The sequence below is a fragment of the Asterias rubens genome, chromosome 2 (genome assembly GCF_902459465.1).
Source record: "Asterias rubens chromosome 2, eAstRub1.3, whole genome shotgun sequence".
NCBI classification, from domain to species: domain Eukaryota; kingdom Metazoa; phylum Echinodermata; class Asteroidea; order Forcipulatida; family Asteriidae; genus Asterias; species Asterias rubens.
The window spans coordinates 18747371-18763392 of NC_047063.1; the positions used below are offsets into that span (position 1 = coordinate 18747371).

General features: G+C 37.6%; 1 protein-coding gene across 1 annotated transcript; it reads left to right on the top strand.

Moving 5' to 3' along the window:
- The first annotated feature begins 1561 nt into the window (after positions 1 to 1561).
- Positions 1562 to 16022, top strand: LOC117307225 (ER degradation-enhancing alpha-mannosidase-like protein 1). The gene is made up of 14 exons (XM_033791912.1): positions 1562 to 1636; positions 3591 to 4041; positions 6061 to 6133; positions 6327 to 6430; positions 7536 to 7707; positions 8430 to 8613; positions 8911 to 9002; positions 10106 to 10188; positions 11758 to 11878; positions 12923 to 13093; positions 13271 to 13344; positions 14333 to 14429; positions 14864 to 15052; positions 15551 to 16022. The coding sequence occupies exons 2-14, from the start codon at positions 3731 to 3733 to the stop codon at positions 15635 to 15637; spliced, it is 1758 nt and encodes a 585-aa protein (XP_033647803.1). The 5' UTR covers positions 1562 to 1636; positions 3591 to 3730; the 3' UTR covers positions 15638 to 16022.

A 16022-nucleotide genomic window follows, 5' to 3' on the forward strand; every position in this document is an offset into this window, starting at 1 on the left:
TTTTTGTTCAATCATTAGAGAGGCATTCTCTGTTACATTAATAATGACAAACTACTCGCTGTACTGTGTGGAGATGCAGGAGAGTTGAGCCATGACCCACCCCAAACAAGTCCAAATTAAGTCCATATGTCCTTTAATGATAGTGTCCAACCAAACATTCTTTTTGGCTATACAACGGAGAATGTGAGAGATAAGCGCTCAAAGTGGGAGTGGCAAGAGCATCTAAATTCCACAACAAACCGAATTCTTGGAACTTCACTTATGACTCTTTCTATATAACTTACATGTTTAGCAATGATTATAGTGATAATGTGTATAATATATAGCCTAAATATTGTTGTTTATTACGGTAATTTTAATTGGACGTAATTTGATTATTATAAATCAAAATCAAGTCACAAGCAACGAGTTGAGCCAATGAGCATGGGGAGAGTTGAACATAGGAAATAGCCATGATAAAAATATAATTTTTCAGAATTCACAGTAAGAAAATTGTTGGGAATAGTTTAAAATGGCAGTTTGAATCAAAGTATTATTACAATTATAAGTACATTTCACTTTTAATTTTACGATGAATAAACCATTTAGAAAAATTATTTTCTGATTTCCAAAGTCCCATTGAATGGTGGTTCAACTTACCACCACCGGGCTGCTCAACTTACCCATAGTTCATGGAGAGTTGAGCCACTTCGCCCGTAATTTTTCTAGCTTATCCCATGAATAAAAAATAGCAGTTGGTTCAATTATTATGCTATACAAAGTAAGTCAAAACTCTAAAGTTTACTAGATTGGTGCAATGTTAAAAATGGCTCAACTCTCCCGCATCCCCCCCCCCCTCCTATGCACGCACATAAGGGGGACTCTTGGTCTTTAATATTCAACATTAATCTCCTGAGAAGAAAAAAAAAAGAGAACTAAATGAATCCCCTGTGTACGGAAAGGGATTGCTGGTCTTTGATTGGCCTAAACTTGAATGATAACGTGTTGAGAAGTTTTGCAACGTTTATAGGGCCCGATCGAAGGTTTCCGATCGTAGGGCCTCCATAAGCACCCGCAAAGACTGTAAAGTCTTCGATGTATTTTTTTTTATAAAGAACAAAATAAACATAATGGAACATGAAAACATGAAAACATTCATGGTTGATTGGTGCAACGACTCACAGAGTTTCGCGTACACCCGAGACCAAAAAGGATGAGCAAAGTAACTACACGCAGCTAATGTAGGCGTTCCCCACTCAAGCACATTCGGCAACAAGAGATATGCTGGACGGACTTGGTCAAGTCTAAAAGCGTTCTTTTCAGTGTGGTTACTTCATATCCTTTTCACGTGTAAGAACAAATTTTTCAAAACATTTGTTGATCAATTTATTTTAACTGAAATCTTATGAATACATTTTTTGTTTACTATTCATTTTAACTTCATAATTTTTTTTGTGGCAAAAAAAAGAAGTTTGTACGGTGCAGCAGACGGCTGATTTACTTGTAATTGTGCATGAAACAGTCGTAGGGAAAAAATAATAACATTCAAGATGGCGGATTTTCTGGGCGAGTGCATGGCCGGGCAGTCGGGCGAGTCAACAAATACAGTCAGTCAAAATTTCAATTTGTTGAGTTCTTGTGATATTCTTTTGCATAGGTAAGTGAGTAAATATGACAACAACTGAGTATCAACTTCTTTTAAAAATGACAAATGTTTTCAACAAGTAGGCGTAGCCGTAGGCCAACACCGAACAGCAGCCCAGTTCCGTGTTTTTTTTTGTTTTACCAATTCAGCTTCCATTCCCGTTTCCGATCCACCCCATCTGTCCATTGCTATTGCTATTTTGGTTTACTGGTGGTTTGCCCGTAACAAGGGAGGGTGGTAATTGATTTGGAGGAAAAGTTTCCGTATGGCGCCACCACTTTTTCATTCGATATGAAATAATATAGTATCTAATTTACCTCAATGAGATATCCTTTTTTGTAAAAATTAGTGGAAAAGTGGTGGCGCCATACGGAATGTTATCCTAGAGGTTAATTGGATACTATATTATTTCATATTGAATGAAAAAGTGGTGGCGCCATACGCCTATACGGAAACTTTTCCGTGGAGGGCTTAACAGAGTTTTCCTCGCTTGGTAGCCCCACTTGTCTTGTGTGGCCAAAGGATTCAGCTAGCCTTGGCCTGGGCCACACAAGTGGGCCGGCTACTTAACTTGGTACACCTAGAATCTGAAAATAGAAGTAGAACTATTTCGGTTTTGTCCGATTGGTAAAGACGTGCGGAAGATTATCCCGTGTTCATAGTCTAGAATTTGTGTCATGATTTTTGAAAGTGGTAAAAATTGAGCAAATCTGTTGACTAGCTGTCGAAATTGTATGTGTTTGACTAGACCCAGTGACTGGGGGTGGGGCAGCTAGATTCCTTTTTTCGAATTTTTGACATTATGGGTTATCGCTAGATTCCTTTTTTCGGAATTTCAACATTATCGGTCATCTATCGGTCATCTAGCTAGATGACCGATAATGTCAAAATTTCGAAAAAGGAATCTAGTCTAGTGCTCCAGTCACTGGGTCTAGTGTTTGACCATTTCGCCCTGCACAGGTTGCGTATGCTTCGTAACCCTCCGGCTCCGCCGTCGGCAGGAGGGTTGCGTTATCGCAAAGCCACTAGTTCTAGTGGTCAGTCAGTCACTGTGAGTGTGAAAAGCCCCCCTTTTCCATCCAACACAGTCCCTTTGGCCATTCACTCAGCAAAATCAGCCATGCGGATTCATTGGTGAATCGCCTTTGGCAGGAGGGTTGCGTTATCGCAACTAGTGGTCAGTCAGTCACTGTGAGTGTGAAAAGCCCCCCTTTTCCATCCAACACAGTCCCTTTGGCCATTCACTCAGCAAAATCAGCCATGCGGATTCATTGGTGAAAGTTTTATATCATTCATGTATCACCCATGCACAATGCATGATTTATAGTAGGCTATACCCACTCATCATTTTAGTACTGCAGTGTTTTCCATATGGTATGGCTGGTGTGGATGTTTTTTTATTATGTTGAAAAAAAAATTATAGCCCTGTAATTATATGCAGGCCTCTGAAAATCTGCAATACTGTAGGCAGCCAAATTTTGTCATTAATTTATTATATTTTGATTTGATTTTGTGGGCAGGGAAAGTATTAATTTAGTTTTTTATTGTTTTGTTTGTTTGTTTGTTTGTTTGTTGGTTTGTTTGTTTGCTTGTTTAGTTAGATGAGCTTCCTTCAACAAGGGAACTCGGCAAACTCCCACAAGGGGATATAATTATCAAACCAAATTGGCAACAGCCCACTTTTAGAACAGAAGTAGAAGTAGGTTCCCACTAGGAAGCCATAATTCTTGTACTAAGAGTACGCAGTTGAAAAGTAGCAACAGCCAATCTCACCTACATGTTATACAAACATTGGTTTGTCTATGATTGTTGCACAAATTGAGAAATTGTGACTCAGTAATTAGAAACAAATACTTAAACTCTAGTCTTTGTGATAGCAGCGATTAGCTTGGTGGGCGTCAGAGCCACAAACTTGTGAATGCAAGTGATGTTTGTAATACTTTTTTTTGTTGTTTTGTTTCTCTAGTGCCTCATATGGAGATAGAACCTCCATGCTCTGACTAGTGACTGACTTGGAATCGTTTCTATTGATGTGACACATGAAAGCTGATGCTGTGATATGATTACGTTTAAAAGCATGCCATGGATCCTCCAAGTTGATTCATAATGCTGACGTTGCTCCGCGAATCAGAATTCACCACGATGACGTGCAGTGCCTGCTTCACAATCTTTGTCCTTCTCTTCAATGTTTCTGTTTTCCTCTTGTCCAGCGGCAAACAACTAAACTGGTTCTCTGCAAAGACGGGACAGTATGACAAAAGGTACGGAGCATTCACGGAGAAGGAGCGGCAGCAAAAGCTAGCAGATGTGAAGAAGATGTTTTATTTTGGATACGATAATTACATGAAGCATGCTTTTCCACTGGACGAGCTGGATCCAATTCATTGTAGGGGTCGAGGCCCTGACCACGATAACCCGTAAGTATGAACAACAGAACATCATAGTAGTAACGATAATTGGTGTTTAAAGAGTATTTTTTGTTTGACACAAAAGTCCACAGATTTACATTAAACTTTAACAGTTTAAAGATAATGATGCTAAAAAATCATCATGCTATAAAATTGTAAACTTTAATGTGTAATATTGGCCTTATTTTTGATCTTCAGAAAGTTCACTAAATAACACAACATGTAAAAGTCTGTGATTACCATTTAAAGCCTCCCCAACTAACACAATAACATTGGAGGCAAAATCCTCCCTGACTGACATTCATGAAGCTCTAGGTATGTCTGTCTTTATGGATACTGCATCGACATCCTTTTTTTCAGGGGTCACACTAGCAAGGTTTAAGCAGGATTTGGTAAAATTGTTTCATCATTTGGAGGAAGTTTTAATATCCAAATTGTTCACTTACAATACATTCACAGGTAGCCCTAAATGACAGATTTATACATAGGGTGTCACAATCTAAAACAGGGTGTCCGAAAGGAACCCAGACACCCCGCTCTGGCTAACACTACTGTGGTCACATGGGCAGAAATGGTAGTGCGCATGAAATTGCCAACCATAGAAACACTGGGCTAACCACTTCTACATGTAATCGATTAGTGTCCTGCAGGCTCTATGTGCATTTCACAACACAACACACTGGACTCAACAGCTTTACTATTATGTCCCATTGAAGGAAGTTTGGCTACATGTTTTGTTGCTTTGGATGTTTACTCAATCAGTTCACTTGTTTTCAAAAGTAACACTTGCCAGGGCTACATTAAGTTGAGACTTGACTTTACACTGTCAGATGATTGCCAAATAAAACAAAATACCAGTTGATCGTCCGGATTTTTGTAAAAAAGAGGAGGATGAGGGCCTTATATTTACTATTTATGATTTTTTTTCCAAGATGGCCGCTTAGTATTTCAAATCAAACAGGCCACCAATTCTTCAGTTTGAACCCATTGCGAACTTATTTTATGCTTATGAGGACCTGTGTTTAAGCCATTTTACACTTTCGGAACAGAAAAAAAAGTTCACAGATTTACAAATAACTTACAGGGTTTACAGAAGGTAATGGTGAAAGACTTTTCTTGAAATATTATTCCATGAAATGCTTTACTTTTTGAGAAAACATTAAAACAATTATCAATTTTCCCGCTTCTTTCTGGATCCTTCCCTTAATCCCTTTCCCCTCTCTTTTTCTATAAATGGATGTTTGTACTTGTTTTATGCCTCTGAAGAAGGTCCGGTTTGGATCAAAAGCTAAGGCCACCTACCCTATTCATTATTACAATTATCAATTCCCGATATCAAGAATTAAGGATTTATTGTTAAACACATGTCATGACACGGCGAAACATTGGAAACAAGGGTGGGTTTTACCGTTATTTTCTCCCGACTCCGATGACCGATTGAGCCTAAATTTTCACAGGTTTGTTGTTTTATATATGTATATAAGTTGTGATACATGAAGTGTGGGCCTTTGGACAATACTGTTTACCGAAAATGTCCAATGGCTTTAACACTACTAACATGACTAACTGGGTCGGATTTGTAAAAATATTTGCTGGTAGACATTCACTTTTATTGTTTGGCCTAATGAGTTTTTACTCATTAACCTGACAGTGTGAAGACAAATATAGCCTGAGGAATATGCCATCACAATCAAAATGTACGTACTTCACTCACCGGAAGAATTTTTTTGATGAAAGAAACATGTCGTTTTTAGGCAACATGTAATTTATTTTGTCTCAATGCAGAGATGAAAGGCATATTTTGAGAAGATATTTTAATGACATTTTTGAAGACGAGCAAAGTAAAAGAATTAAATACCTTATACACTGTACAGTATGTAAAACATGTAAAACATTGAGAACAGGCCTATCAGTTGGTTCTTTTCAGATCAGAGACAAGCAACACTCCTCCCATCAAAAGAGATTGACAGCAGTTGTAACCCCAAGTAATAGATACTTCTTAATTTAATGTATGTTTTTTATCTGCAGGTCAAACCTGAACATCAATGACGTTCTAGGAGGCTATTCACTGACACTGGTTGATGTTCTAGACACACTTGCTGTAAGTACCAAGTTAACGGTAGTCGCGACTCAACTAAGCGATCAATAGTCGCGAGTTTGACACTAGTCGCACTATTCCCCCAGGCTCAATAATAAGAACCATTATAACTACCGTCGATCTTACCTACATAATCCAAATGCAATGACAGCTTTGCATCCTGTGGTTAAATTCATATTCATAATTGAACCAACAGATTTTGGGTAACGGTACAGAATTCAAGAGAGCCGTTAGCCTCGTGATTGATCATGTATCTTTCAATCACAATAATACTGTGCAAGTATTTGAATCAACAATAAGGTAAGTACAATTCAATCCCCATTCAATGTTCTGGGCCCAATTTCATAGCGCCGCTTAACGGTAAGCAAATTTGCGTGCTTACTGTAGCAGAAAAATTTGCTTAAGCCTTAGCGTATTTCGCAGGTTAGCAGAAAAATTTGGCGGCCATATTGCTTGTTTACCGTGCATTTGCATTGTGACGTCATTTATTTTCGTGCGGTAATTGCACCAGAAGGTTAGCATGCCTTTTCGTGTGCTTACGGTTAGCTGTGAAATAGAAATGGCAAAGTAAGCACAAAATCGGCCGCTAAGCAGCGCTATGAAATTGGGCCCATCAGGTCTCATTTTGTCAATTCACCCATTTAAAGTGTTTGACTTCATTGGCCAATAAAACCCCTAAACATGTTTAGCGTCCCCGCCCACTTCCTTCTCCAATTCCGCCTCCATTTTTCTCTCAAAACAAAAACACAGGAGGATAAATGTTAACGACTAGACGAAAAAAAAACATGTTTAGCCTCCTGCCTTTCTGAAAAAAGGAAAGAGATCGGCCCCCCTTCACATTTTTAAAGACAACCAGTTTTATTTTTTTGTCTGAGACCTCTAAAGGCAGTGGACACTATTGGTAATTACTCAAAATAATTATTAGCACAAAACCTTTCTTGATGACAAGTAATGGGGAGAGGTTGATGGTATAAAACATTGTGAGAAACGGATCCCTCTGAAGTGCCATAGTTTTTGAGAAAGAAGTAATTTTCAACGAATTTGATTTTGAGACCTCAGATTTAGAACTTGAGGTGTCGAAATCAACCATCTAAACGCACACAATTTCGTGTGACAAGGGTGTTTTTTTCTTTCATTATTACATGTATCTCGCAACTTCGATGATGGATTGAGCCCAAATTTTCACAAATTTGTTATTATATGCATATGTTGAGATACACCAACTGTGAAGGCTAGTCTTTGACAATTACCAATAGTGTCCACTGCCTTTAAAGTAAAAAAAAAGAAAAAAAAAAGAGGCCACCTCTAAAAAGGCAGAGGGCGGGGATGCTGAATTTGTTTTTAAGTTAATTTGGCCTAATAAACTAAATCAACAAATGACTGGTCTTTATTCTCCCATCTACAGAGTAATGGGAGGTCTGCTCTCAGCTCATTTGCTCATCACTGACCCGTATCGACCTCATGGTGACCTTTACCCTGATAACTACGATGGAGAGCTACTACAAATGGCACATGATCTCGCCATAAGGTTGTTACCTGCCTTTCAAAACACATCAACTGGGATTCCTCACCCCAGGGTAGGTTTCCATTGACCCTAAGTAATGCCCCCACATAAATCCTCTTAAAAAAGTCTTCTCGGTTTGGCTTCATGTTAATAGGTATTCAAGCTGCCAACTTTGAACATGGGGCTCATAATACCGATTGCTTGAGAGTTCAAGCTGCCGTGATTTTCTCATATTTGCTTACCTAGCAGAAACAAAGGTAGTTGACGAAAAGATTTGATTGTACTTAAGTTTAACCTTATAAGAGCGAACTTATTTTGGGACAGTATGTGACTTGACTTGACTTGAGAAAAGTTTAATTGTGACTTGACTTGACTTGAGTAAAGATGACTTGCGACTTGACTTGACTTCATGAAACAAAGTGAATTACAACGTGACTTGACTTGAACAAAATGGCTTGGTTACAACACTTTTGTTAATCCTGGCCAGCTTGAACTGGGTTGTCTTGTTCCTAGTTCCCTTCTGTTCCCTGTCCCACCCCATTTCCTGTCCATACCTAATCTTACCCCATCTTTCATCTATTCTTCACATGTTCCTTGTTGTATCAAAAACCTTCTGTCAGTCATCTTCATTCAGAAATAGTTGCTATTTAGCCTGTAGACCAACAGGTATTTCTGTAAAAAAAAGTTCATTTCCAACCCTGTAGCTAAATATTAATTTGTTTGCAAGTATTGTTTCTGTACTTTGTGAAATGGCAGAATAAATAATAATGATAATGAACTTTTCATCTTCATTAGGTTTGCCTCTATAATGGCGTTCCTGCTCAAGGTGTGCAAGAGGCATGCACAGCGGGAGCAGGATCTCTCATCCTTGAGTTTGGACTCTTGAGTCAACTGGTCCAAGATCCAATCTTTGAAGATGTGGCTAGGACGGCCATTGATGCACTCTTTATAAGACGTTCCAACAAGACGGGCCTACTAGGTATGTCATCCATGTCATTTCTTGCCAAATAGAGTGGACCTTTCAATGAAATTACAAATTGAAAACTCCTCCCCCCCCCAAAAAAAAAGGGGGTGTGGAGGGGCTCATTTTTAAAGACAACCGGCTGGGCTTCCTTGAAAATGTATCCTCTCTTTTTTCAAAAGAAAAGGGAAAAAAGAAAAGAGGCAGCCTCTAAAAAGGAAGTTGGCAGGGACGCTGAACATGTTTTTTACAAGACATTGAACCACAAAGATATGACAGTATGACCGATGTTTCTTTTATACTTGTATCATACAGGAAATGTGATTAATATTCAGACTGGTGAATGGGTTGGAATCCAGAGTGGTCTAGGAGCTGGAGCGGATTCTTTCTATGAGTATCTGTTAAAGGTATATGCTCATTGGTTTGAGTTTCAAGCTAGAAACTGGATCGTGCTTCTTAAATGCAGGCATGATAGTCTTCCTACTTTAGTCTGATTTTAGATATGTTTCCTCTAAAAACTTTAGCAAAAATTTGACTAAATAGTTTGAAAAGGGGCGTATAAAAGCCTAGTACATCTATCTGTCTATAGACAGATAGATGTACTAAATTCCAGTCAGCTATTGCAGTAATGTTTCTTCTTTTTCAAAGGGCCAAATATCATGCCTGTTAATGAGGGTTGTACGATGATGAAGTTCTCACACCGACCATTTGCTGATATTAAGAGTGGTACCCATGCTCAAAAAAGTGTGTTGGGGCCAGAAATAATTGGCTTTTAGTCAAAATAGTTATCCTTGGGCAAACTTGGCCCAGAGTGTGTTGGGAAAAATCTGGCTGTGGTAGTCGATTGCAGAGTTGAATTGTTTTCATGAAGCCAAACCAAAGCCACTTGTTTATCTGTTGTGTTGTAAAGCTTTGTAAATCGTTCCAGAATTCCTGAGAGGCTCAGAATTTTACAAAATCAGCTACACATTTTTCAAGACTGTTTTTTTTTTTTTTTTTTTTTTTTTTTATATAATGTGGTCTTATTTTTAATGTTAAACTGTTTTCCTTTATACTTTCACGTACCAGAAGCTCACTTATTATTAGGCTTGGGCGGCTAGTGCGACTAGTGTTGTAGTCGCGATTACTGATTGCTTACTGGAGTCGCGATTACTTCAAAAATAAGCGCATCTACCTAATAGGTGAACCAATTGTGTCGCTCACGAATATTCATAAAAACATAACTTACTTAGAAAACACAATCGGACATAAGTGATCCCTCAATCCTTTCAGCTTGAATTTACTATATTGTGCCTGTGGTAAGCTTAGCCACAATGCATCTTGAGAATTGACAATTAGTGTGGACTAGTGTCTTAGTTGCGATTATTTGAGGTGTGACTAGATGAGTAGTAAATTTCACTAGTCGCCCAGGCCTACTAATTATCATTCCGGCTTATAATGTCTGAATTTTATGTTTTAAATGCTGTAAAATTTCCTTGTAAATTTATGTATATTGTTTACTTTTTCACAGTCATTTATAATGTTTGGAGAGGAACAAGACTTACGAACATTTAATGAAATTTATGACAACATCAAAAAGCACATGAGGAAGGGGTAAGACCTTGAGATTTGTTTTAAAGATTTTTCTTTCTCGCGTTTCTTTAAAACTAAAACTGCTATTCTTTCAAACCAGTGGTTTTTATCTGTCTTTCATATTAAGTCTAGATTGTAACTTTTGCATCTTGTCCAGGGGGGAGAAGAAATATTCTCAGTTGTTTAATGCAAAAAAAACCAGGGCCATGTTTCGTAAAGCCTGTAAGCACAAAAACTACATGTAGCTACATGTTAGCAGAAAAGTGTTGCTTAACAGAAACAGGTTACCAGCCACATTTTAGTTTACATTGCTGCAACTGGTGCCTCACTTTTTCTTTTGTTAGCAGAAAAGTGTTGCTTAAAAGCAATCGCACAGTATCGGTAAAAAGTATTGTCCAAAGGCCCACACTTCGTTTATCACAACTTATACAACAGGTTAGCTAAGAATGTTTGCTTGTGTGCATGGGTACTCCACATAATTAGTAGGCACTCTTCACTTACACAGCTAGTAACAAACCTGTGAAAATTTTGGCTCAATCAGTCATTGGAGATGCGAGAAAATAACGGGAAAACCCACCCTTGTTTCCGCACGTTTTGCCGTGTCATGACATGTGTTTAAAATAAATTTGTTATTCTCGATATCAAGAATTGATAATTGTTTTAATGTTTTCTCAAAAACAAAAACATTTTATGAAATAATATTTCAAGGGAAGTCTTTCACGGTTACCTTCTGTAAGCACCCTGTAAGTTATTTGTAAATCTGTGGACTTTTAATTTTTGTTCTGTTCAGAAAGTGGCCAATGGCTTTAATAGAAACAGGTTATCAGCCACAAAAGTTGCTATTGTTGCAACTGTTTCTTCACTTTTTCTTTTGCTTAGCAAATTTATAGCAAAGAAATTGCTAAGCAGTGTAGTTTGCTCAACATCTTTATGAAAATGGGCCCAGATCATAAATACTGGCCTGATGAGCTATGTTGGCCTGGGACAGACTTCACGTTTTACTTTGCCACAGATTTAGGATAAATGATCTTAGATAATAGATCTTCATTACTTTCTGCATTCCAAGTACGGTTTCTGTGGATTTGTACATTTCAACATGCTGTAGTATCCTTCCTTGGGGCCACAGTATACAGTAATTACTTATTTATTTGTTTAAAGGATTTGGGTACTTTATGTAACACAAAACACAATGTCCACAGATTTACATTAAACTTACACCGTTTGAAGATAATGATAGTAGAAAGCTTCCCTGTAAATATTAGATACTGAGGTGCTGCAGTTTTTGAGAAATGAGTAAAACAATGTCATGAAAATACGTTTTTACATGCTAAAATAGTTTTCGTCTCATGATCAGTGAGACTAACACTATTTTCATGATATTGTTTACTCATTTCTCAAAAACTACAGCACCTCAGTAAGTAATATTTACAGGGAAGCTTTCTACCATCATTATCTCCAAACTGTGTAAGTTTAATGTAAATCTGTGGACATTGTGTTTTTTTGTCCTACAAAAAGTACATACACCCTTTACTACAAGATCTTTATACATGATACAAATATCAGTTCTTTCCCCCCTCCCTCTATTTAAAGGAGAGCTTCATGTACCAGCGGTGACGGTAAAGTTCCTCTTTATGTCAATGTTAATATGAATGATGGTCGGACATTGAACTCCTGGATTGATGCACTACAAGCGGCTTTTTCAGGGGTTCAGGTAAAACTTGCACTTCTTCCTCAAAATTACAAAAACACAGAGTCAGATCATGCTTATAAAACACCTCATGTTTGGGAGAATCAAAACGTTGAAAATTAAATCTTAATTTGAAAGAGTAAATGAGCTATTGACCCATTTCACCTGACGTCATCATCAGAAAAATCTTAAATGCGCCATACTGGTGGGCAATTTCACTGTGCGTTTTGATATAAAACTCTATTCTGTGCGTTATGCAGTGAAGTGCACTTTTTAGGCGACGCGGCGTGAATACACGTAAACCTAACTGCCCACCAGCATGGTGAGCGTGGCATCAGTCGTCGCATGTGACGCGCGTGCAAGGAGTCAATAGTCCCAGAGATGCCAACCAGTACAATTTTGTTGTATTTTGTTTGATAAAACTAGCAAAGTACTTTGATACACTTTGTCATTGATATGTCAGCGCTTAAGGGGGCAGGGACATTATTAGCATTTGTAAGTTTCATTAATGAAACCCATTATGAGGAATCTATGCATTGAAAAATGAGTGCATCATGAAACTGAATTTTGACCTTGAAGCCTCTCTTGAAAACAAGTTTGCAGACAATTTATTGAAATTGGTGTCATGTCTTTGAAGAAACTAGGGTTGGTACAAAAAATTTTGTATAACTTTTGCGTAATTCCTTTCCGGCCTGATACTCGCTGGAGGCAAAGAAGGCAGTTGCCTCCATACCCCCTGATTATTTATTGCCTTGGTGCCGTTGAAATGCTTTACCAAAGAGAAAATGCTTTGGTGCCCTTGCCCTTTCAAAAACGAAGCATGCCTGTCCTTTCCTTTCATTATATAAAATCTATCTAGTCTATTCAGTTTCTGCTATTTCATCCCACTTTTAATTGTAATTTTTTGTTATCTTACACTTCCTGTTCAGCGCTTAGATACCTTGTATTAAGCACTTTATAAATGCCTGTTACTATTATTATTATTATTATTATTATTATTATTATTATTATTATTATTATTATTATTATTATTATTATTAGTTCATTGTCATTTGATTTGTTGTTCAGGTGCTCGCTGGTGACATAGAGGAAGCCATTTGCTCACATGCCATTTTCTATGCCATATGGAGGAAGTACGGCGCCATACCGGAACGGTTTAACTGGCAGACGAAGCAGCCAGATGTCCTATTCTATCCACTCAGACCGGAACTTGTTGAATCCACATATTTGTTATATCAGGTCAGTTTCGAAAAGACACTGCTCTAGAATTGCAAAGGTCGTGGGTTTGAATCCCACCCGAGTAATATGCCTGTGATTTTGTCAGTGTAGTTGTATATGTCTTTTAATTGTGTACTTAACAATCAAATTTGAATCTTAATACTGTAGTTTGATGAAGCATTTATCCTTTTTTTGTAGGCGACACAGAACCCATTCTATCTACATGTCGGAAGTGACATCTTAGAAAGCTTGGAAACGTACACAAAATCAACGTAAGTGTTGGCTTTGTAAGCTCAGGGTTTGTTGCAGTTTGGGTCAAGACAACTGTGTCTTTTTTCAAGACTTTTATTTATATTGAAGTGTGGGCACCTGTGAGAGTAGACATTAGTTTTGATTTAGCAACCTGTGGCTGTCATACTGGCAAACTCCTAAAATAATGAAGGATCTAATGTTCATGTTGAAGGATCTCATATTCATGGCCCAATGAACAGGAGCAATATTTGTTGTACCGGTATACATTTTATTTCTTTTTTCTTTTTTTCTCGGAGTATGTTTGCTTATAGATAGATTGCACTTTAAAGACACTGGACACCATTAATAATTGTCAAAGAACAGTCTTCTCACTTTGTGTATCTCAACATATGCATAAAATAACAAACCTGTGAAAATTTGAGCTCAGTTGGTCGTTGAAGTTGCGGTCTCGAAATCAAATTCGTGGAAAATTAGTTCTTTCTCGAAAACTACGTTACTTCAGAGGGAGCTGTTTCTCACAATGTTTTATACTATCAACCTCTCCCCATTACTTGTTAATGTAAAGTTTTATGCTAATTACCAAAAGTGTCCACTGCCTTTAAAAAGGTTTGTTACTATTTTTAAATTATATTATAACACACCTCTTGTTTGTTCTGTATTCTGGTTGGCTGAAACACGGTCATGTGGGGTGAACTAATATAGTCTAGTGAACGCGCGCGTGTATTTTGCGGCAATAGTGCCCTCTCTTGATGTGAACCGTGAACAGCAACTACAAAATATCCTGTGTTTTCCAGATTTATGTTCTTATTTCACATTTAAGACCGAGGTGTGTTATAAAACACATATTGACTGGCATAATTCAGTATCGGTAACTAGCGTATGTTTTTTTCCCCCTCGGGTCAGTGAAAGCCAAAAGAGTTCCCTTGTTTGGTCCCTCAAAGTCCCTCGGGAGAATAGAATCATGTTTCAAAAAATGTTTTTATCTCGATTTGTTGACATTGATCACAGCTGCGGTTATGCAACCCTTCATGATGTCTTCACTAAAACCAAGGAAGATCGAATGGAGAGTTTCTTCCTCAGCGAGACATGTAAATATTTGTTTCTGGTAAGTGTAAAAGCTAAAAGATATTCTACACCCCCAATGCAAATGTTAACATCAATTAATATTGCCGCTGCACTTTTGCTTGCTTACTTGCTTAGGTAAAGTGGTGTGCTCAATCACAATGGTTCTCCATGCCTTGTTTTGTCCCCCATTGCCGACTTAAAATCTGCTGATTCCAGACCCATGTCTATTTTAAGTATGCTAGTATGGATACTTGTTCGTCTTTGCTCACGGAGCAGTGGCCAGCAAAACGCACCCATTTTGCATGAGTTTTGTTGAGAGCTTGGGCAGGCTCTCATATAGGACTTTGTTGGGCATAGTTGACTCCTGTGGATGTACTTTTACTCATGTACAAAAGGTTTCAAAAGCAAATAAATGATCTTTGCAAATACTGAAGAATATTTGTTTAGAATCTTTTTAATTTGTGTATTTTGCAGTTGTTTGACAGCGACAATCACGTGAACCGAGCTGCTTCTAAGTACATCTTTAGCACTGAAGGACATCTACTACCGATCTCAAGAAAGTATCGCTCCAAAAAACTAAGCAAAGATTTCTATAATAGACGATCAATGAAAACGAGGATCGACAACTGTGAAGAGCTTCCTTATAATAGATCATTATCAGAGGTGAGCATAAAGAATTAAATTTGTAGAATAGCTGGGCCCAGCCTCGTTTCCAAGGGTGGTTTAATATCCCTGCACCATGTTATCCCAATATGCCTTGCTTAAATCCCCCCCAACCTGGAATTTATGTTATTGTTAAATAGGTGTCCAGTACCTTTAAAAAGGTAGACCAGCTTTTTCACTTGGTGTATACAATAACAAATCTGTGAAAATCTGGACTCAACTGGTCATCGTAGTTGAAAGAGAATAATGAAAGAAAAACCCCCTTGTTGCACAAATTGTACACCTGACATGATAGTTTGGCTGGTAACTTTATTCTGGTAACTTTTTATATTTTTTCGCTTATTTGGATAAAGCAGCTCAATTTTTGTTGGGATAAAGCTGAAATTGGGCCCTGATCAAAGAAACGCAATGGCTTAACATTACATGAGTTTGTTTCATAAGAATGAAATAGTATTCATAAAATAATTCTTGTCCTGTTTACCTTTTTTTTCCCTGCAGTGTTCCTATATCCCCAGTGAAAGCAGGTTTAAATTACCGTTAGACAGTGTGTACCTGGAACAGATAGATCAACTGGTTGGATTATGACACCACATCCCTTCCTATCACTAGCAACAATCAAAACCTTCCACGTAAATATAGCATTTATTTTGATGATTACAAGTTTTTATGATAAATCTTTGTATATTTTGTAAGATCATTGGTATAAATTTGGTAAATATTATCACTACCTTAACCAGGTGTGTGATTTCTCAGAGTTGTTTCTAAATTCAGGATTTTTTTTTTTTTCATAAAAAAATTCTAGAGCATTTACCGGTACATTTTCTTGAAAGATGTTCACCAGACTTGATACTTCATGAAGGCAATGAAGGCTATTGCCTCTATTAGTCTAGGCGGATTTCTGAAAAAGAGGTCTAATTAAGGTGATTGAGGCATTTTGGGGTAAAAGCAGGGAACTAAACTTTTTAATACA

Excerpts from the sequence above, each read along its gene's own strand:
- LOC117307225 (XM_033791912.1), top strand. The coding sequence starts at position 3,731 with ATGCTGACGTTGCTCCGCGAATCAGAATTCACCACGATGACGTGCAGT. Across the intron at positions 6,134-6,326 it reads ATGTTCTAGACACACTTGCT|ATTTTGGGTAACGGTACAGA; the intron begins GTAAGTACCAAG and ends TTGAACCAACAG. Across the intron at positions 10,189-11,757 it reads AAAAAGCACATGAGGAAGGG|GAGAGCTTCATGTACCAGCG; the intron begins GTAAGACCTTGA and ends CTCTATTTAAAG.